Here is a 22,768-nt window from a genome sequence, read left to right on the forward strand (position 1 = left end):
TTTTGACATCCATTTGCCAGATTTCATAAAATGCGGCAACTGCTAACATGATTCGAACACCTTGACCTTGTCGAAAACATTTTGCGACAATTCGAGCTTTGTAGATAGTAACACTACTATCAGCATCCGTCTTCCTCTTGAAGATCCATTTATTCTTAATGACTCACCGATCAGCGGGCAAGTCAATTAAAGTCCATACTTTTTTCTCATACATGGATCCCATCTCAGATTTCATGGCCTCAAGCCATTTCGCGGAATCTGAGCTCATCATCGCTTCCTCATTGTTCGTAGGTTCATCATGGTCAAGTAACATGACATCCAGAACAGGATTACCGTACCACTCTGGTGCGGATCTCACTCTGGTTGACCTACGAGGTTCGGTAGTAACTTGATCTGAAGTTACATGATCATCATCATTAGCTTCCTCACTAATTGGTGTAGGAGTCACAGGAATAGATTTCCGTGATGAACTACTTTCCAATAAGGGAGTAGGTACAGTTACCTCATCAATTTCTACTTTTTTTCCCACTCACTTCTTTCGAGAGAAACTCCTTTTCTAGAAAGGATCCATTCTTAGCAACGAATGTCTTGCCTTCGGATCTGTGATAGAAGGTGTACCCAACTATCTCCTTTGGGTATCCTATGAAGACACATTTCTCCGATTTGGGTTTGAGCTTATCAGGATGAAACCTTTTCACATAAGCATCGCAACCCCAAACTTTAAGAAACGACAACTTTGGTTTCTTGCCAAACCACAGTTCATATGGCATCATCTCAACGGATTTAGATGGTGCCCTATTTAATGTGAATGCAGCTGTCTCTAATGCATAAACCTAAAACGATAGTGATAAATCGGCAAGAGACATCATAGATTGCACAATATCTAGTAAAGTACGGTTACGATGTTTGGACACACCACTACGTTGTGGTGTTCCAGGTGGCGTGAGTTGCGAAACTATTCCGCATTGTTTCAAATGAAGACCAAACTCGTAACTCAAACATTCTCCTCCACGATCAGATCGTAGAAACTTTATTTTCTTGTTACGATGATTTTCCACTTCACTCTCAAACTATTTGAACTTTTCAAATGTTCAGATTTATGTTTCATCAAGAAGATATACCCATATCTTACTCAAATCATCTGTGAAGGTCAGAAAATAACGATACCTGCCGCGAGCCTCAACACTCATCGGACTGCATACATCAGTATGTCTTATTTCCAACAAGTATGTTGCTCACTCCATTGTTCCGGAGAATGGAGTCTTAGTCATCTTGCCCATGAGGCATGGTTCGCAAGCATCAACTGATTCATAATCAAGTGATTCCAAAAGCCCATCAACACGGATCTTCTTCATGCGCTTTACACCAATATGACCTAAACGGCAGTGCCACAAATAATTTGCACTATCATTATTAACTTTGCATCTTTTGGCTTCAATATTATGAATATGTGTATCACCACGATCGAGATTCAATAAACCATTCACCTTGGGTGTATGACCATTGAAGGTTTTATTCATGTAAACAGCACAACAATTATTCTCTGACTTTAAATGAATAACCGTATTGCAATAAACATGATCAAATCATATTCATGCTTAACGCAAACACCAAATAACATTTATTTAGGTTCAACACTAATCCCGAAAGTATAGGGAGTGTGCGATGATGATCATATCAATCTTGGAACCACTTCCAACACACATCGTCACTTCACCCTTAACTAGTCTCTGTTCATTCTGCAACTCCCGTTTCGAGTTACTAATCTCAGCAAATGAACTAGTATCAAATACTGAGGGGTTGCTATTAACACTTGTAAAGTACACATCAATAACATGTATATCAAATATATCTTTGTTCACTTTGCCATCCTTCTTATCCGCCAAATACTTGGGGCAGTTCTACTTCCAGTGACCAGTCCCTTTGTAGTAGAAGCACTTCGTCTCAGGCTTAGGTCTAGACTTGGGCTTCTTCACTTGAGCAGCAACTTGCTTGTCGTTCTTCTTGAAGTTCCCCTTCTTCCCTTTGCCCTTTTCTTGAAACTAGTGGTCTTGTCAACCATCAACACTTGATGCTTTTCTTGATTTCTACCTTCGTCGATTTCAGCATCACGAAGAGCTTGGGAATCGTTTCCGTTATCCCTTGCATATTATAGTTCATAACGAAGTTCCAGTAACTTGGTGATAGTGACTAGAGAACTCTGTCAATCACTATCTTATCTGGAAGATTAACTCCCACTTGATTCAAGTGATTGTAGAACTCAGACATTCTGAGCACATGCTCACTAGCTGAGCTATTCTCCTCCATCTTGTAGGCAAAGTGCTTGTCAAAGGTCTCATACCTTTCGACATGGGCATGAGTCAGAAATACTAATTACAACTCTTGGAACATCTCATAAGATCCGTGGCGTTCAAAACGTCTTTGAAGCCCCGATTCTAGGCCGTAAAGCATGGTGCACTAAACAATCAAGTAGTCATCATATCGAGCTCGCCAAACGTTCATAACGTTTGCATCTGCTCCTGCAATCGGTCTGTCACCTAGCGGTGCATCAAGGACATAATTCTTCTATGCAGCAATGAGGATAATCCTCTGATCACGGATCCAATCCACATCATTGCTACTAACATCTTTCAACTTAGTTTTTCTCTAGGAACATATCAAAATAAATGGGGAGCTACATCGCGAGCTATTGATCTACAACATAGTTATGCAAATACTATCAGGACTAAGTTCATGATAAATTAAAGTTCAATTAATCATATTACTTAAGAACTCCCACTTAGATAGACATCCCTCTAGTCATCTAAATGATCACGTGATCCAAATCAACTAAACCATGTCTGATCATCACGTGAGATGGAGTAGTTTTCAATGGTGAACATCACTATGTTAATCATATCTACTATATGATTCACGCTCGACCTTTCGGTCTCTAGTGTTCCAAGGACATATCTGCATATGCTAGGCTCGTCAAGTTTAACCCGAGTATTCCGTGTGTGCAAAACTGGCTTGCACCCGTTGTACGTGAACGTAGAGCTTATCACACCCGATCATCACGTGGTGTCTCGGCACGACGAACTGTCTTGCGACCGTGTATACTCAGGGAGAACACTGATACCTTGAAATTTAGTGAGATATCATCTTATAATGCTACCACCGAACTAAGCAAAATAAGATGCATAAAGGATAAACATCACATGCAATCAAAATATGTGACATGATATGGCCATGATCATCTTGCGCCTTTGATCTCCATCTCCAAAGTACCGTCATGATCTCTATCGTTACCGGCATGACACCATGATCTCCATGATCTTGATCTCTATCAATGTGTCGTCACATGGTCGTCTCGCCAACTATTGCTTTTGCAACTATTGCTATCGCATAGCGATAAAGTAAAGCAATTACAAGGCACTTGCATCTTATGCAATAAAGAGACAACCATAAGGCTCCTGCCAGTTGCCGATAACTTTAACAAAACATGATCATCTCATACAACAATTTATATCTCATCACGTCTTGACCATATCACATCACAACATGCCCTGCAAAAACAAGTTAGATGTCCTCTACTTTGTTGTTGCAAGTTTTACGTGGCTGCTACGGGCTGAGCAAGAACCGTTCTTACCTACGCATCAAAAACCACAACGCGGTATAGTGATTGCTTTTTGATCTTCAGAAAGAACCCTGTTCATTGAATCTGATTCAACTAAAGCTGGAGAAACAGACACCGCTAGCCATCTGTGTGCGAGGCACATCGGTAGAACCAGTCTCGCGTAAGCGTACCATAATGTCGGTCTGGGCCGCTTCATCCAACAATGCCGCTGAATCAAGAATAACCTAGTGACGGTAAGCAATATGTATATACCCACGCCCACAACTCCTTTGTGTTCTACTCGTGCATATAACATCTATGCATAAACCTGGCTCTGATACCACTGTTGGGTAACGTAGTAATTTCAAAAAAATTCTACGCACACGCAAGATCATGGTGATGCATAGCAACGAGAGGGGAGAGTGTCATCCACGTACCCTCGTAGACCATAAGCGGAAGCGTTATGAGAACGTGGTTGATGTAGTCGTACTTCTGCACGATTCGACTAATCCAAGTACCGAACATACAGCGCCTCCGAGTTCAGCACACGTTCAGCTCGGTGATGTCCCACGAACTCCGATCCAGCAGAGCTTCGAGGGAGAGTTCCGGCAGCACGAAGGCGTGATGACGGTTATGATGATGCTACCGACACAGGGCTTCGCCTAAGCACCGCTACAATATGACCGAGGTGGATTATGGTGGAGGGGGGCACCGCACACAGCTAAAAGATCAACTGATCAACTTGTGTGTTCATGGGGTGCCCCCTTCCCCCGTATATAAAGGAGTGGAGGAGTGGGAGGGCCGGCCCTCTACTATGGCGCGCCCTGGGGAGTCCTACTCCCACCGGGAGTAGTTTTCCCCCCTTGCATGTAGTAGGAGTAGGAGAGAAGGAAAGGGAAAAGAGAAGAGAAGGAAGGAGGGGGCGCCGCCCCTCCCCCTAGCCCAATTCGGACTAGGCCTTGGGGGCGCACAGCCTCCCCTCTCTCTTTCCCCTAAAGCCCAATAAGGCCCATATACTCCCTGGCGAATTCCCGTAACTCGCCGGTACTCCGATAAATACCCGAACCACTCAGAACCTTTCCGATGTCTGAATATAGCCTTCCAATATATCGATCTTCACGTCTCGAACATTTCGAGACTCCTCGTCATGTCCCTGATCTCATCCGGGACTCTGAACAACCTTCGGTACATCAAAACACATAAACTCGTAATATCGATCGGCACCGAAAGTTAAGCGTGCGGACCCTACGGGTTCAAGAACTATGTAGACATAACCGAGACTCATCTATGTTCAATAACCAATAGCACAACCTGGATGCTCATATTAGCTCCTACATATTCTACGAAGATCTTTATCGGTCAAACCGCATAACGGTATACGTTGTTCCCTTTGTCATCGGTATGTTACTTGCCCGAGATTCGATCGTGGTATCTCAATACCTAGTTCAATCTCGTTACCGGCAGGTCTCTTTACTTGTTCCGTAATGCATCACCCCGCAACTAAATCATTAGTCACATTGCTTGCAAGGCTTATAGTGATGTGCATTACCGAGAGGGCCCAGAGATACCTCTCCGACAATCGGAATGACAAATCCTAATCTCTATCTATGCCAACTCAACAAGTACCATCGGAGACACCTGTAGTGCACCTTTATAATCACCTAGTTACGTTGTGACGTTTGGTAGCACACAAAGTGTTCCTTCAGTATTCGGGAGTTGCATGATCTCATAGTCTTAGGAACATGTATAAGTCATGAAGAAAGCAGTAATAACAAACTAAACGATCATCGTTCTAAGCTAACGGAATGGGTCAAGTCAATCACATCATTCTCTAATGATGTGATCCCGTTAATCAAATGACAACTCATGTCTATGGCTAGGAAACTTAACCATCTTTGATTCAATGAGCTAGTCAAGTAGAGGCATACTAGTGACACTCTGTTTGTCTATGTATTCACACATGTACTAAGTTTCCGGTTAATACAATTCTAGCATGAATAATAAACATTTATCATGATATAAGGAAATAAATAATAACTTTATTATTGCCTCTAGGGCATATTTCCTTCAGGCTTGATCGTGCGGTGACATGTTTCTAGAGGCGGGTGTTAAGCACCTTGTTGCTCCCTCGTTAGACCATGCTCCGATCCTCTTGAGGTACTTATCCAAGCCACCAAGAGAGAGTACTGGTAGGAGATGTCACCACTATGAAGTGGCTTGGGAGCGCGACCCGACGCTGCCCGAGGTAATCATGCAAGCCTGGACTTCAGCTGGTGTCATTGGCAACCTTGGTGACGTGGCTGCGGCCTTGGGTGATCTCATGCAAGCGCTTCATGGGCGGAGTAAAAAGCAATTCGGTAATGTGGTCAAGGAAATAAATAAATCACGTACTCGTCTCGAGGAACTAATGGCTATGAATGCTGATCAGAGGACCATTAGAGAAGCTACTGACCGCATGAATGAGCTTCTTTACAGGGAAGAGATGATAAGGATGCATCGTTCTTAGATTGACTGGCTGCTGGAGGGCGACCGAAACACAAAATTCTTCAACCGTAAGGCAGTTTGGCGTGTGCGTAAAAACAGAATTAAATCACTTTGTGGATGATAGTGGTGTTGTTGGGGAACGTTGCAGAAAACAAAAAATTTCCTACGGTTTCACCAAGATCCATCTATGAGTTCATCTAGCAACGAGTGATCAGATGCATCTACACACCTTTGTAGATCGCGAGCGGAAGCGTTCAAAGAACGGGGATTAGGTAGTCGTACACGACATGATCCAAATCACCGGAGATCCTAGCACCGAACGGACGGCACCTCCACGTTCAACACACGTACAGTCAGCGTAACGTCTCCTCCTTCTTGATCCAGCAAGGGGAGAGGAGAGGTTGAGGAAGATGGCTCCAGCAGCAGCACGACGGCGTGGTGGTGATGGAGCTGCAGTACTCCGGCAGGGCTTCGCTAAGCTCTATGGAGGAGGAGGAGGTGTTGGAGAGGGAGGAGGAGGCAACCAAAGGCGTGGCTCAAAAAGCCCTCCTTCCCCTACTATATATAGGGAGCCCAAGGGGGGGCGGCCCTAGGAGATCCAATCTCCTAGGGGGCGGCGGCCAAGGGAGGAGTCCCTCCCCCCCAAGGCACCTAGGGGTGCCTTCCCCTAGTGGGACTCTTCCCTTTTGTGAACCCTAGGCGCATGGGCCTCTTGGGGCTGGTGCCCTTGGCCCATGTAGGCCAAGGCGCACCCCCTACAGCCCATGTGGCCCCCCGGGGCAGGTGGCCCCACCCGGTGGACCCCCGGCACCCTTCTGGTGGTCCCGGTATAATACCGGTGACCCCGAAACTTGTCCCGATGGCCGAAATAGCACTTCCTATATATAATTCTTTACCTACGGACCATTCTGGAACTCCTCGTGACGTCCGGGATCTCATACGAGACTCCGAACAACATTCGGGTTACTGCATATACATATCCCTACAACCCTAGCGTCACCGAACCTTAAGTGTGTAGACCCTACGGGTTCGGGAGACATGTAGACATGACCGAGACGACTCTCCGGTAAATAACCAACAGCGGGATCTGGATACCCATGTTGGCTCCCAAATGTTCCTCGATGATCTCATCGGATGAACCACGATGTCGAGTATTCAAGCAACCCCGTATACAATTCCCTTTGTCAATCGGTGTGTTACTTGCCCGAGATTCGATCGTCGGTATCCCAATACCTCGTTCAATCTCGTTACCGGCAAGTCACTTTACTCGTACCGTAATGCATGATCCCGTGACCATACACTTGGTCACTTTGAGCTCATAGTGATGATGCATTACCGAGTGGAGTGGGCCCAGTGATACCTCTCCGTCATACGGAGTGACAAATCCCAGTCTTGATCCGTGTCAACCCAACAGACACTTTCGGAGATACCCGAGTATACCTTTATAGTCACCCAGTTACGTTGTGACGTTTGGTACACCCAAAGCACTCCTACGGTATCCGGGAGTTACACGATCTCATGGTCTAAGGAAAGATACTTGACATGAAAACTCTAGCAAACGAACTATACGATCTTGTGCTATGTTTAGGATTGGGTCTTGTCCATCACATCATTCTCCTAATGATGTGATCTCGTTATCAATGACATCCAATGTCCATAGTCAGGAAACCATGACTATCTGTTGATCAACGAGCTAGTCAACTAGAGGCTTACTAGGGACATGTTGGTGTCTGTTATTCACACATGTATTACGATTTCCGGATAACACAATTATAGCATGAATAAAGACAATTATCATGAACAAGGAAATATAATAATAATGCTTTTATTATTGCCTCTAGGGCATATTTCCAACAGTCTCCCACTTGCACTAGAGTCAATAATCTAGTTACATTGTGATGAATCGAACACCCATGGAATTCTGGTGTGTGTTGATCATGTTTTGCTCTAGGGAGAGGTTTAGTCAACGGATCTGCTACATTCAGGTCCGTGTGTACTTTACAAATATCTATGTCTCCATCTTGAACATTTTCACGAATGGAGTTGAAACGACGCTTGATGTGCCTTGTCTTCTTGTGAAACCTGGGCTCCTTGGCAAGTGCAATAGCTCCAGTGTTGTCACAGAAGAGTTTGATTGGCCCCGACGCATTGGGTATGACTCCTAGGTCGGTGATGAACTCCTTCACCCATATTGCTTCATGTGTTGCCTCCGAGGCTGCCATGTACTCCGCTTCACATGTAGATCCCGCCACGACGCTCTGCTTGCAACTGCACCAGCTTACTGCCCCACCATTCAAAATATACACGTATCTGGTTTGTGACTTAGAGTCGTCCAGATCTGTGTCGAAGCTAGCGTCGATGTAACCCTTTACGACGAGCTCTTCGTCACCTCCATAAACGAGAAACATTTCCTTAGTCCTTTTCAGGTACTTCAGGATATTCTTGACCACTGTCCAGTGTTCCTTGCCGGGATTACTTTGGTACCTTCCTACCAAACTTACGGCAAGGTTTACATCAGGTCTGGTACACAGCATGGCATACATAATAGAACCTATGGCTGAGGCATAGGGGATGACACTCATCTCTTCTATATCTTCTGCCGTGGTCGGACATTGAGCAGAGCTCAATTTCACACCTTGTAACACAGGTAAGAACCCCTTCTTAGACTGATCCATATTGAACTTCTTCAATATCTTATCAAGGTATGTGCTTTGTGAAAGACCTATGAGGCGTCTCGATCTATCTCTATAGATTTTGATGCCTAATATATAAGCAGCTTCTCCAAGGTCCTTCATTGAAAAACTCTTATTCAAGTAGGCCTTAATGCTGTCCAAGAGTTCTATATCATTTCCCATCAAAAGTATGTCATCTACATATAGTATGAGAAATGCTATAGAGCTCCCACTCACTTTCTTGTAAACGCAGGCTTCTCCATAAGTCTGCGTAAACCCAAACGCTTTGATCATCTCATCAAAGCGAATGTTCCAACTCCGAGATGCTTGCACCAGCCCATAAATCGAGCGTTGGAGCTTGCACACCTTGTCAGCATTCTTAGGATCGACAAAACATTCCGGCTACATCATATACAATTCTTCCTTAAGGAAACCATTAAGGAATGCCGTTTTGACGTCCATTTGCCATATCTCATAATCGTAGAATGCGGCAATTGCTAACATGATTCGGACAGACTTTAGCTTCGCTATCGGTGAGAAAGTCTCATCGTAGTCAACCCCTTGAACTTGTCGATAACCCTTAGCGACAAGCCGAGCTTTATAGATGGTCACATTACCATCCGCGTCTGTCTTCTTCTTAAAGATCCATTTATTTTCTATGGCTCGCCGCTCAACGGGCAAGTCAGTCAAAGTCCATACTTCGTTTTCATACATGGATCCTATCTCGGATTTCATGGCTTCTAGCCATTTGTCGAAATCCGGGCCCGCCATCGCTTCTTCATAGTTCGAAGGTTCACCGTTGTCTAACAACATGATTTCCAAGACAGGGTTGCCGTACCACTCTGGTGCGGAACGTGTCCTTGTGGACCTTCGAATTTCAGTAGGATCTTGATCAGAAGTATCTTGATCATTATCATTAACTTCCTCTCTAGTCGGTGCAGGCACCTCAGGAACATTTTCTTGAGTTGCGCCATTTTCCGGTTCAAGAGGTAATACTTCATCAAGTTCTACTTTCCTCCCACTTACTTCTTTCGAGAGAAACTCTTTCTCTAGAAAGGATCCATTCTTGGCAACAAAGATCTTGCCTTCGGATCTGAGGTAGAAGGTATACCCAATAGTTTCTTTAGGGTATCCTATGAAGACGCATTTTTTCGACTTGGGTTCGAGCTTTTCAGGTTGAAGTTTCTTGACATAAGCATCGCATCCCCAAACTTTTAGAAACGACAGCTTAGGTTTCTTCCCAAACCATAATTCATACGGTGTCGTCTCAACGGATTTCGACGGAGCCCTATTTAAAGTGAATGCGGCAGTCTCTAAAGCATAGCCCCAAAAAGATAGCGGTAAATCGGTAAGAGACATCATAGATCGCACCATATCTAATAGAGTGCAATTATGATGTTCGGACACACCATTACGCTGAGGTGTTCCTGGCGGCGTGAGTTGTGAAACTATTCCACATTTTCTTAAGTATGTGCCAAATTCGTGACTCAAGTATTCTCCTCCACGATCTGATCGTAGAAACTTGATTTTCCTGTCACGTTGATTCTCAACCTCACTCTGAAATTCCTTGAACTTTTCAAAGGTTTTAGACTTGTGTTTCATTAAGTAGATATACCCATATCTACTCAAGTCATCAGTGAGGGTGAGAACATAACGATAGCCACCGTGAGCCTCAACACTCATTGGACCGCACACATCAGTATGTATGATTTCCAATAAGTTGGTTGCTCGCTCCATTGTCCCTGAGAACGGAGTCTTGGTCATTTTACCCATGAGGCATGGTTCGCACGTGTCAAATGATTCGTAATCAAGAGACTCTAAAAGTCCATCTGCATGGAGCTTCTTCATGCGTTTGACACCTATGTGACCAAGGCGGCAGTGCCACAAGTATGTGGGACTATCATTATCAACCTTACATCTTTTGGTATTCACACTATGAACATGTGTAGCATTACGCTCGAGATTCATTAAGAATAAACCATTCACCATCGGAGCATGACCATAAAACATATCTCTCATATAAATAGAACAACCATTATTCTCGGATTTAAATGAGTAGCCATCTCGAATTAAACGAGATCCCGATACAATGTTCATGCTCAAAGCTGGCACTAAATAACAATTATTGAGGTTCAAAACTAATCCCGTAGGTAAATGAAGAGGTAGCGTGCCGACGGCGATCACATCGACCTTGGAACCATTCCCGACGCGCATCGTCACCTCGTTCTTCGCCAGTCTCCGCTTATTCCGCAGCTCCTGCTTTGAGTTACAAATGTGAGCAACTGCACCGGTATCAAATACCCAAGAGCTACTACGAGTACTGGTAAGGTACACATCAATTACATGTATATCACATATACCTTTTGTTTTGCCGGCCTTCTTGTCCGCTAAGTATTTGGGGCAATTCCGCTTCCAGTGACCACTTCCCTTGCAATAAAAGCACTCAGTCTCGGGCTTGGGTCCATTCTTTGGCTTCTTCCTGGCAGCTTGCTTGCCGGGCGCGGCAACTCCCTTGCCGTCCTTCTTGAAGTTCTTTTTACCCTTACCCTTCTTGAACTTAGTGGTTTTATTGACCATAAACACTTGATGTTCCTTCTTGACTTCTACCTCTGCTGATTTTAGCATAGCAAATACTTCATGAATGGTCTTTTCCATCCCCTGCATATTGAAGTTCATCACAAAGCTCTTGTAGCTCGGTGGAAGCGACTGGAGGATTCTGTCAATGACCGCGTCATCCGGGAGATTAACTCCCAGCTGAGTCAAGCGGTTATGTAACCCACACATAGTGAGTATGTGCTCACTGACAGAACTATTTTCCTCCATCTTACAGCTGAAGAATTTGTCGGAGACTTCATATCTCTCGACTCGGGCATGCGCTTGAAAAACCATTTTCAGCTCTTCGAACATCTCATATGCTCCATGTCTCTCGAAACGCTTTTGGAGCCCCGGCTCTAAGCTGTAAAGCATGCCGCACTGAACGAGGGAGTAGTCATCGGTACGTGCCTGCCAAGCGTTCATAACGTCTTGTTCTGCAGGGAGAACAGGTGCGTCACCCAGCGGTGCTTGTAGGACATAATCTTTCTTGGCAGCTATGAGGATGATCCTCAGGTTCCAGACCCAGTCCGTGTAGTTGCTGCCATCGTCTTTCAGCTTGGTTTTCTCTAGGAACGCGTTGAAGTTGAGGACTACATTGGCCATTTGATCTATAAGACATTGTAAATATTTTAGACTAAGTTCATGATAATTAAGTTCACCTAATCAAATTATTTAATGAACTCCCACTTAGATAGACATCCCTCTTCTAGTCATCTAAGTATAACATGATCCGAGTCAACTAGGCCGTGTCCGATCATCACGTGAGACGGACTAGTCAACATCGGTGAACATCTTCATGTTGATCGTATCTTCTATACGACTCATGCTCGACCTTTCGGTCTTCTGTGTTCCGAGGCCATGTCTGTACATGCTAGGCTCGTCAAGTCAACCTAAGTGTTTGCATGTGTAAATCTGTCTTACACCCGTTGTATGTGAACGTTAGAATCTATCACACCCGATCATCACGTGGTGCTTCGAAACAACGAACTGTCGCAACGGTGCACAGTTAGGGGGAACACTTCTTGAAATTATTACGATGGATCATCTTATTTACTACCGTCGTTCTAAGTAAACAAGATGCAAAAACATGATAAACATCACATGCAATCAAATAATAATAGTGACATGATATGGCCAATATCACATAGCTCCTTTGATCTCCATCTTGGGGCTCCATGATCATCTTGTCACCGGCTTGACACCATGATCTCCATCATCATGATCTCCATCATCGTGTCTCCATGAAGTTGCTCGCCAACTATTACTTCTACTACTATGGCTAACGCGTTTAGCAATGAAGTAAAGTAATTTACATGGCGTTTCTCAATGACACGCAGGTCATACAAAAAATAAAGACAACTCCTATGGCTCCTGCCGGTTGTCATACTCATCGACATGCAAGTCGTGATTCCTATTACAATAGCATGAACATCTCATACATCACATATATATCATTCATCATTCATCACAACTTTGGCCATATCATATCACAAAGCACTTGCTGCAAAAACAAGTTAGACGTCCTCTAATTGTTGTTGCAAGTTTTACGTGGCTGAATTAGGGTTCTAGCAAGAACGTTTTCTTACCTACGTGAAAGCCACAACGTGATTTGTCAACTTCTATTTACCCTTCATAAGGACCCTTTTCATCGAATCCGCTCCAACTAAAGTGGGAGAGACAGACACCCGCCAGCCACCTTATGCAACTAGTGCATGTTAGTCGGTGGAACCGGTCTCACGTAAGCGTATGTGTAAGGTTGGTCCAGGCCACTTCATCCCACAATACCGCTGAAGCAAGATAAGACTAGTAGCGGCAAGAAAGTTGACAACATCTACGCCCACAACAAATTGTGTTCTACTCGCGCAAGAAGAACTACGCATAGACCTAGCTCATGATGCCACTGTTGGGGAACGTTGCAGAAAACAAAAATTTTCCTACGGTTTCACCAAGATCCATCTATGAGTTCATCTAGCAACGAGTGATCGGATGCATCTACACACCTTTGTAGATCGCGAGCGGAAGCGTTCAAAGAATGGGGATGAGGTAGTCGTACACGACGTGATCCAAATCACCGGAGATCCTAGCACCGAACGGACGGCTCCTCCGCGTTCAACACACGTACGGTCAGCGTAACGTCTCCTCCTTCTTGATCCAGCAAGGGGAGAGGAGAGGTTGAGGAAGATGGCTCCAGCAGCAGCACGACGGCGTGGTGGTGATGGAGCTGCAGTACTCCGGCAGGGCTTCGCTAAGCTCTATGGAGGAGGAGGAGGTGTTGGAGAGGGAGAAGGAGGCAACCAAAGGCATGGCTCAAAAAGCCCTCCTTCCCCCACTATATATAGGGAGCCCAAGGGGGGGGGGCGCCGGCCCTAGGAGATCCAATCTCCTAGGGGGCGGCGGCCAAGGGAGGAGTCCCCCCCCCCCCCCCCCCAAGGCACCTAGGGGTGCCTTCCCCTTGTGGGACTCTTCCCTTTTGTGAACCCTAGGCGCATGGGCCTCTTGGGGCTGGTGCCCTTGGCCCATGTAGGCCAAGGCGCACCCCCTACAGCCCATGTGGCCCCCCGAGGCAGGTGGCCCCACCCGGTGGACCCCCGGGACCCTTCCGGTGGTCCCGGTACAATATCGGTGACCCCGAAACTTGTCCCGATGGCCGAAATAGCACTTCCTATATATAATTCTTTACCTCCGGACCATTCCGGAACTCCTCGTGACGTCCAGGATCTCATCCGGGACTCCGAACAACATTCGGGTTACTGCATATACATATCCCTACAACCCTAGCGTCACCGAACCTTAAGTGTGTAGACCCTACGGGTTCGGGAGACATGTAGACATGACCGAGACGACTCTCCGGTCAATAACCAACAGCGGGATCTGGATACCCATGTTGGCTCCCACATGTTCCTCGATGATCTCATCGGATGAACCATGATGTCGAGGATTCAAGCAACCCCGTATACAATTCCCTTTTTCAATCGGTATGTTACTTGCCCGAGATTCGATCGTCGGTATCCCAATACCTCGTTCAATCTCGTTACCGGCAAGTCACTTTACTCGTACCGTAATGCATGATCCCGTGACCATACACTTGGTCACTTTGAGCTCATAATGATGATGCATTACCGAGTGGGCCCAGTGATACCTCTCCGTCATACGGAGTGACAAATCCCAGTCTTGATCCGTGTCAACCCAACAGACACTTTCGGAGATACCCGTAGTCTACCTTTATAGTCACCCAGTTACGTTGTGACGTTTGGTATACCCAAAGCACTCCTACGGTATCCGGGAGTTACACGATCTCATGGTCTAAGGAAAGGATACTTGACATTGGAAAACTCTAGCAAACGAACTATACGATCTTGTGCTATGTTTAGGATTGGGTCTTGTCCATCACATCATTCTCCTAATGATGTGATCTCGTTATCAACGACATCCAATGTCCATAGTCAGGAAACCATGACTATCTGTTGATCAACGAGCTAGTCAACTAGAGGCTTACTAGGGAGATGTTGGTGTCTGTTATTCACACATGTATTACGATTTCCGGATAACACAATTATAGCATGAATAAAGACAATTATCATGAACAAGGAAATATAATAATAATGCTTTTATTATTGCCTCTAGGGCATATTTGCAACAGGTGTGATGCAGCAGAACGGCGCCACTATGGCGGGCATGGTGACGGATTACTTCACAAGTTTGTTTACAACTGATCTGAAGCTTAGTGTAGACCATGTTATTGATCTTATCAAAGCTCGCGTTACTGATAACATGAATGATAGCCTATGTGCAGATTTTTCTAGTAAGGAGATTGCTGATGCACTCTTCCAGATAAGCCCTCTCAAAGCACATGGACCGGATGGTTTTCCGACGCGTATGTTCCAGAGGAACTGGGCCATAATGAAAGACCAAGTTATTGCTGGTGTAAGAGAGTTTTTTCGGTCGGGGGTGATGCCAGAAGGGGTGAACAATACTGCTATTTTGCTTATCCCAAAAGTTGACAACCCGGTAAAACTTACTGATTTTAGACCTATAAGCCTATGCAACGTTGTATATAAGGTGGTGTCTAAGTGTAGGGTTAATAGGTTGAGGCCAATCCTTGATGACATTATATCACCATAACAAAGTGCCTTTGTACCGGGAAGAATGATAACAGATAATGTACTGATTGCATTTGAGTGCATACATCGTATCCAGCAGGAGAAGGATCCAACTAAGAGTTTTTGTGCCTATAAGCTGGACCTCTCAAAGGCATATGATCGAGTTGATTGGGTTTTCTTGAAGTGGACGATGCATAAGTTGGGTTTCACTGACCGATGGATGAACTGGATTATGACTACCACCTCGGTTAGATACACTGTCAAATTTAATGGCACCCTCTTGGATTCGTTCGCACCGTTGCGTGGGCTAAAGCAAGGTGACCCTCTCTCCCCGTTCTTGTTCATGTTTATTGCCGATGGACTTTCTGCCTTGTTGAAGGATGGAGAAGAGAAAGAAAAATTTACATCCCTGAAGGTATGTCGGCGGGCTCCTGGTATTTCTCATCTCTTGTTTGCCGGTGATACATTGCTTTTCTTTAAGGCGGAAACACAGCAAGCGGACGAAGTTCGCTCCATTATCATGGAATATGAAGGAGCCACGGGCCAGCTTATTAATTCTGCCAAATGCAGTCTAATGTTTGGCAAAGCATGTCCAGAAATAGTTCAGGAAGAGGTGCATGCAACATTGCATGTTCAACTATCCACTTTTGAAGAGAAATATTTGGGTCTGCCGACACCAGAAGGGAGGATGTCAAAAGGCAAATGCAAGAACTTGCAAGCTCGGTTAACCAGAAGAATTATTGCGTTGGTGATACCTTATCTCTGGCAGGAAAGGAAACAATGATAAAAGCAGTTGCGCATGCCATTCCCACCTATATGATGGGGGTGTTTAAGCTGCCTATGTCCGTATGTGATGATCTTAATAGGATGGTCCATAACTTTTGGTGGGGATCATCTAAAGGAAAGCGTAAAACTCACTGGCAGGCGTGGCCAAAAATCCAGAAGCATAAACTTAGTGGTGTGTTTGGGATTCCATGACTTCAAGGTGTTCAACCAAGCTTTGCTAGCGCGACAAGCTTGGCGACTTTTGACTAAACCTGAGAGTCTTTGTGCATAGGTATTAAAAGCTCGATATTATCCGGAGGGGCGACTGGAGGACAGTCTTCTCAGGAAACACTTTGGTAACATGGCAAGCGATCCAGTATGGATTAGAGCTCCTGAAAAAGGGGTTGATCTGGTGGGTGGGCAGCGGTACGCAAATCCGCATTTGGAGGGATCGGTGGTTGCCCCGGGAACCATCGGGTCAGCTCATTATGCCCCCAAGGGACTTGCCGGTTATGTCGCGTCGCGGACCTGATGGATGCGAATGGAGCATGGCAGCTGGACCTCCTTCAACAACACTTCCTGCCGGTCGACGTCGACGCCATCACGCGCATCATGACGTCCCCACGCGTCCCTGACGATGTCATTTCCTGGGCCCCAGAGAAGTCTGGTGTCTTCTCAGTCCAGTCAGCATATCGCTTTGCCATGGGCGAGCGCGAGCGTCCATCGGCAAGCGCCTCGAGCAGGGCATCGGATGGTCGTCGCACCATCTGGAAGACTATATGGGGGTGCCCTGCTCCCCCTAAGGTACGCGTGTTTGCTTGGCGTCTAGTCTTCTCTCGCCACTTGGGCGAACAAATTCTCTCTCGAACTTTGGAACCTAATGATCTGTGCCCTTTGTGTGGTATGGAACGCGAGAATGGATAACATGCTATGTGCAGATGTCCACGTGGGAAGGAACTATGGCGAGCCATGGCAACTGATTGGCCTATCCCATACGTCAAGACGGTGCGTAATACGAGGCCTGAATGGCTGTTCGGCGTACTGGACAAGCTGCCAGAAGTCTCCCGCATGGTGCTGCTGATGGTTCTTTGGCGCATATGGCATGTTCGAAATTAGATTACTCATGGTAAGGCGCCTCCTCCTACTGAAGCTTCCCGTCGGTTTCTTACTAGCTATATAAATTCGTTGCTGTGCATCCAGCAGTTCCCACAGGATGATCAGGTCAAAGCCAAGATGGCTCTCATGGTGCACAGTGGACGAGCTGACCCAAAGCTCCAGGGACAGGAAAGTGCAAGTAAGGGAGAAGTGCTGCGCTGGGTGCATCCGCCTGAGGGCTGGGCAAAGCTTAACACGGACGGAAGTTACCTCGCCTCCGACGGCTCTGCTGGTTGTGGTGTGGTTCTCCGAGACTCCAATGAGGAGATCATATTTACAGCATGTAGGCAGCTCTTTACATGTGATAACACACTAGAAGCTGAATTGCAAGCATGCAAAGAGGGTCTTGCCTTCGCTCTGCAGCGGACGAACTGGCCTATCCAGCTTGAGATGGACTGTGTAGAAGCGGTAATGATGGTACAAGCAAAGACGCCAGACCGATCAAAGTTAATGACCGCGCTGTCAAGGAGATCAAGGAGTTAATACAAAATGAAAGGGAGATTGTGATTATGCGCATTAGTAGAACACAGAATAAAGCTAGCCATTGTTTAGCTGTATATGGGCGATGTACACCTCGTACAGCAATTTGGTTGCGAGGGGGTACAGACGATGTTATCAGGCTTTGAAAGGATGATGCACCAATTTATAAGTAATAATACAATCCCCGTTCCCCCGCAAAAAAAAAAAACCCGACCTTAATTACACATGGATTTCATAAATTAATAGCCTAATTACTCCCCTCCCCTCATCGTCCGCAGTTCCAAACTTCCAATACGCAAAGCGCTTGTGTACAGCTCGCTCGATCTGGCATCCTAGCGACCTCACCTCTCACTTCACTTCTAGCACCCCATTTATCCTCTCGCTTGCAGGGGTGTGCCCTAGCCTGATTTGGATGTTTAGGTCATCTATATAGTTCCAAGTTTTTGCTACAACAAACTTGTACAAAATGTGCCAAAGAAAATGTATAGATGGCAAAATCTTTCTGCTTGAAAGTATACACTCCATGATTTGATCTATATCAGGCAAAATGCCGCATGTGTTTAATATCGAGTGAAAAGAAAAGAAGAACATATCTTGCAAAAAAGAAGAAGAACATGTAACTCCTATCAAATAAGCTCATGTTTATATCCAATGCTATTTCCCTTCAAGTTCGTTAGACAGTATAAGTCTGGACAAAAAAAACATACATCAAGCCATGTTGGAATGTTCTAATCAATTACATTACACAGAGAAATTCTTTTGCTTGAACTGCTTTTGTACTTCTGTACAAATAAAGAATGTCTCCTTCCTTAATTTCTTCCTAAAATTCCACGTGTCTCGTCAAGCATCCACCGGACGAGCGCATGCATGCATGCATGCATGCACGCGGCCGGCCGGAGTCAAATGGCCGGCAAACTGGCTCGATCATTTGATGAAGCCCATGACGTTAGGCGTGCCGGTGTTCTTGAGCCAGCTCATGCCGTCGATGAACACGCCGGCGGTGAACTGCGTGGCCTCGGCCTGTCCGATGACACGGTACCCCGGCCAGGTCACCCTCTTGCTTGTCCCGGCGCCGGGCCCCGTGTTGGCGTACTCGGCGTAGTAGAGCGTCTTGAGCCCGAAGTCACCCATCCACTCCGACCACCCCTCGGGCTTGATGAGGTCGCCGATGGTGCTCTCCATGACCACCGTCCTCGAGTATTCCTTCCACGGCCGTCCGAGGTAGCTGGGGACCGTCTGCCTGACGGGGAACAGCGCGTCCTCTGGCACGATCTTGCACCCCTGGAGCACGATGCCGGTGGGCATGTTGGGGTCCGTGCGCCCGTGCGCGGTCACCATGTTGCCCTGGCTTTCCATGGGCTTCCGCACCGTCATGAGGCAGTTCTGGAACACCGCCGCCGAGTTGCCGAAGATGAAGTCGATGGTGCCCAGCACCTCGCAGTTGCGGAAGAACTGCCGGTTGGCGTGCACGTACAGGGTGTCCTGGTACCCCTCGAACCTGCAGTTGAAGAACACCGACATGTCGCCCTGCACGTGCAGCGCCACCGCCTGGTGCCCGTCCGGCCCCGCCGTGTTCACGAATCCCATCGACTTGCAGATGAACCCGTTCCCCTCCGCCGCTGCAAACAATCCATGGATCCATCGATGTGGTAAGATGACCAAGATCATCTGCCATTAGCGCTAGCTAGTCGGCGATCACGAATTAAGCTTACAGAAGGTGCGGGTGGCAATGGTGGCGAAGCCTCCCTTGTTGCTCTTGTCGCCGATGACCCGGGTCTTGGTGGGCCCGTCGCCGTACATGAAGACGTTGGCCAGGTCCTTGTTGACCGTGACGTACTCCTTGTACTCGCCGGCCTTGACGTAGATGACGAAGCGTGCGGTGGACTTCTTGGGCACGGAGTTGAGGGCCTCCGTGATGGTCTTGAAGTTGCCGCTCCCGTCCGCGGCCACCACCGCGTTGGGCTTCTGCAGCCCGCCGGGAATCTGGAGGAGCCTCCGGGTGTGGGACGACACCCACTCCGGGAAGACGCCGGCGGACAGCAGCTTGCGGCGGTGGTTGTTGGGCAGGTCTTCGATCGTGCCGACAACCTCCGTCGCCAGCACCCTCTGATCCTCCTCCTCCTCGGGGATCCTGCCGTTGTCGATCGCCTCGAGCTCGCAGTTGGCCTCCTTGGCGACTTCGTAGATCATGACGAGCTTGTTGGACAGGAGCTGACGCTTGCCGGCGAGGTCCTCGGGGAGCTCCGTCGCGAGGAGGCGGCGGTTCATCTGCGCCGACATGTCGGCAATGCTCTGCATCTGAGTGGATAGGAGCTTTCGCCTGTTGCCTTCGCCATATTGTTTAACCTCATTATCCAATGAGGCGTCGTTAAGGAGCCTTCGTTTGTTGCCTTCGCCGTATTGTTTAACCTCGTCTCCTGATGAGGCGTCATTGAGGAGCCTTCGCTTGTTGCCTTCGCCGTATTGTTTAACCTTGTCTCCCGATGAGGCGTCGTTGAGGAGTCTTCGCTTGTTGCCTTCGCCGTATTGTTTAACCTCGTCCCCCGACGAGGCGTCATTGAGGAGCCTGCGCTTGTTGCCTTCGCCGTATTGTTTAACCTCGTCCCCCGACGAGGCGTCGTTGAGGAGCCTTCGCTTGTTGCCTTCGCCGTATTGCTTAACCTCGTCCCCCGACGAGGCGTCGCTGAGGAGCCTTCGCTTGTTGCCTTCGCCGTATTGCTTAACCTCGTCCCCCGACGAGGCATCGTTGAGGAGTCTTCGCTTGTTGCCTTCGCCGTATTGCTTAACCTCGTCCCCCGACGAGGCATCGTTGAGGAGTCTTCGCTTGTTGCCTTCACCGTATTGCTTAACCTCGTCCCCCGATGAGGCATCGTTGAGGAGCCTTCGCTTGTTGCCCTCACCGTATTGCTTAACCTCGTCCCCCGACAAGCCATCGTTGAGGAGCCTTCGTTTGTTGCCTTCACCGTATTGTTTAACCTCGTTCTCCGATGAGCCATCGTACGTCATGCTCAGCAGCCGGCGCCGGACAAAGTCGGCCTCCTTAGTCAGATTGGAGACCCCGAAGAACATCGAGGCCGAGGAGCCATCGCCGAACGACATGACCTGGGACGTGTTCGCTTTTCCGGTGAGGTTGGACGTGCTCACGTTTCCGGTGGGGTTGGACGTACTCACGTCTTGGAGGTGGCGGTCTCCGTTGTGGGACATCTCATCGATCTGGTCCATCGTCTCCGAGAGGTGGCGATCTCCGTCGTGGGACATCTCATCGATCTGGTCCATCGTCTCCGACAGGTGGCGGTCTCCGTCGTGGGACATCTCAGTGATCTCGTCCATCGTCTCTGACAGGAGGCGCCGGCTCGCGTCTCTCACGACTGCGATCTCATCCAGCCTGCCATTGATAGCTAGAAGCCGGCGCCTGCTTTCCACGTCGTGCGCGTCACCCATGTACCACCCGAGAAGTCGGCGGCTCCCTCCGACAGTGGAGCCACTCTTGGCGTCCTGCCCTTGATGCAGGAACTGGCCGACGCGGGTGATGATAGCCAGGGCGTTGCTGCTGAGCTCGGTGGAGTTCGTCAGCAGCTTGTCCATGGCCTTCTTGAGCTCCGGCTTGTCGAAGCCATCGGCGCAGGTGTAGATATAGGTCATGACGCCGGAGATCCAGACCCTGAGGTCGTTGACCTGGACGACGACCTGGTCGGCCCTGAGGCCGGCCATGTCTTTGAGGTCCACGATGGCGTCGTCGAGCAGCTTCTTGCACTCGCCGATGGCGCTCAAGGTGATCTTGTCGGTGGCGCCCTTGCCGACGTCGCTGTATTTGGCGAAGGCGGCGCCGACCTCGTTCATGGCCACCTGGAGCGCGGCGCGGAGGACCTCCTCCGGGTTGGAAGACTCGTTGACGACGGGGGTGAGGCTGTTCTCGCACTTGGCCGGGTACAGCGTGGAAGAGCAGAGCTGGGAGAGCTTGATGCTGGTGGACATGTTGCCACCATCGTCGCTGGCCTTCTTGGACGTGGTGACCGCGGCGATCGTGCCGATGACGGCCACAACGCCCACGGCGGCGATGATGCTGGCGGTGGCGGCCTTGTTAGTCATTGTGCGCGAGCCTTACTAACTGCTGGTTTCGATGCCGGAGCCGGCCGGGGCTCCTCGCCGCACGGGAAACGTAGTGAGCTTGGCCCTGAGGAAGAAGAGAATGCCGCGGCGAGATTTCGTTTATGTAATTGCAGCTTGTGGACAAGGGCAACGGCTATTCTTGGAATGCCCTGGTTTGGCCTGGGGCTCAGCGGCGCTTTGAATGTTTCAGCTCATCCTGATCTCCTGGTTGGAAACACTTTGAATTTGCAAAAATGCTACACCTACGTATAACATGTACGTGAATTTGCATGCATCCATCGATCTCCCGCATGCATGCATGGCTCGCTCGCACGCTCTTCATTGCCCCGCATGGCACTAGGTCAGCAATGTTCTACACATTAGCTAAACGGCAGTCGACTGACTTTCAAATTTGGGTTCAGACCATTTTGAGAGTTCGTCGGAGGGAAGGAAGGGGCTCGCTGGAGAGTTACCCCGTTATCTATCTTAGGGTTTAGGTTGTGTGTGTGTGGGGGGGGGTGAGGCTGCGCTGCAGCATGTGGTGGTCGCAGGCGGTTTGGCAGGCGGCCTGGGGAAGAAGATGAAGCTGGAGGAAGAAGAAGGGTTGCCCACCGTTTGATCTGCATCCAACAGCCAAAAGCGATGGATGACTCAAATTTGAAAAGCAGGCAACTGACATGTAGCCATTGCCAATGTTCTACCATTGTTTTTTGATCCAATGGACGCACATCAAGCATGTGGAGCATAGATGACTGACCACACATTAGTTTCGGTCGATTTTCTCAACAAGCCAGAGCCAACCCTTTGCACAACGTGAGCGCTGTGTCTCGCAT

General features: G+C 47.9%; 1 protein-coding gene across 1 annotated transcript; it reads right to left on the reverse strand.

The window, feature by feature from the left end:
- Positions 1-18,760: 18,760 nt before the first annotated feature.
- Positions 18,761-21,935, reverse strand: LOC125534356 (probable pectinesterase/pectinesterase inhibitor 58). Its single transcript, XM_048697611.1, has 2 exons — positions 19,559-21,935; positions 18,761-19,465 (listed from the first exon to the last, which is right to left on the reverse strand). The coding sequence occupies exons 1-2, from the start codon at positions 21,933-21,935 to the stop codon at positions 18,771-18,773; spliced, it is 3,072 nt and encodes a 1,023-aa protein (XP_048553568.1). The 3' UTR covers positions 18,761-18,770.
- Between the last annotated feature and the right edge of the window lie 833 nt (positions 21,936-22,768).

Source organism: Triticum urartu, chromosome 2 (genome assembly GCF_003073215.2).
Source record: "Triticum urartu cultivar G1812 chromosome 2, Tu2.1, whole genome shotgun sequence".
NCBI lineage: Eukaryota > Viridiplantae > Streptophyta > Magnoliopsida > Poales > Poaceae > Triticum > Triticum urartu.

Coding starts and splice junctions, on each gene's coding strand:
- LOC125534356 (XM_048697611.1), bottom strand. CDS start 21,935: ATGACTAACAAGGCCGCCACCGCCAGCATCATCGCCGCCGTGGGCGTT. Junction 19,466..19,558: donor CATTGCCACCCGCACCTTCT/GTAAGCTTAATT, acceptor GATTGTTTGCAG/CGGCGGAGGGGAACGGGTTC.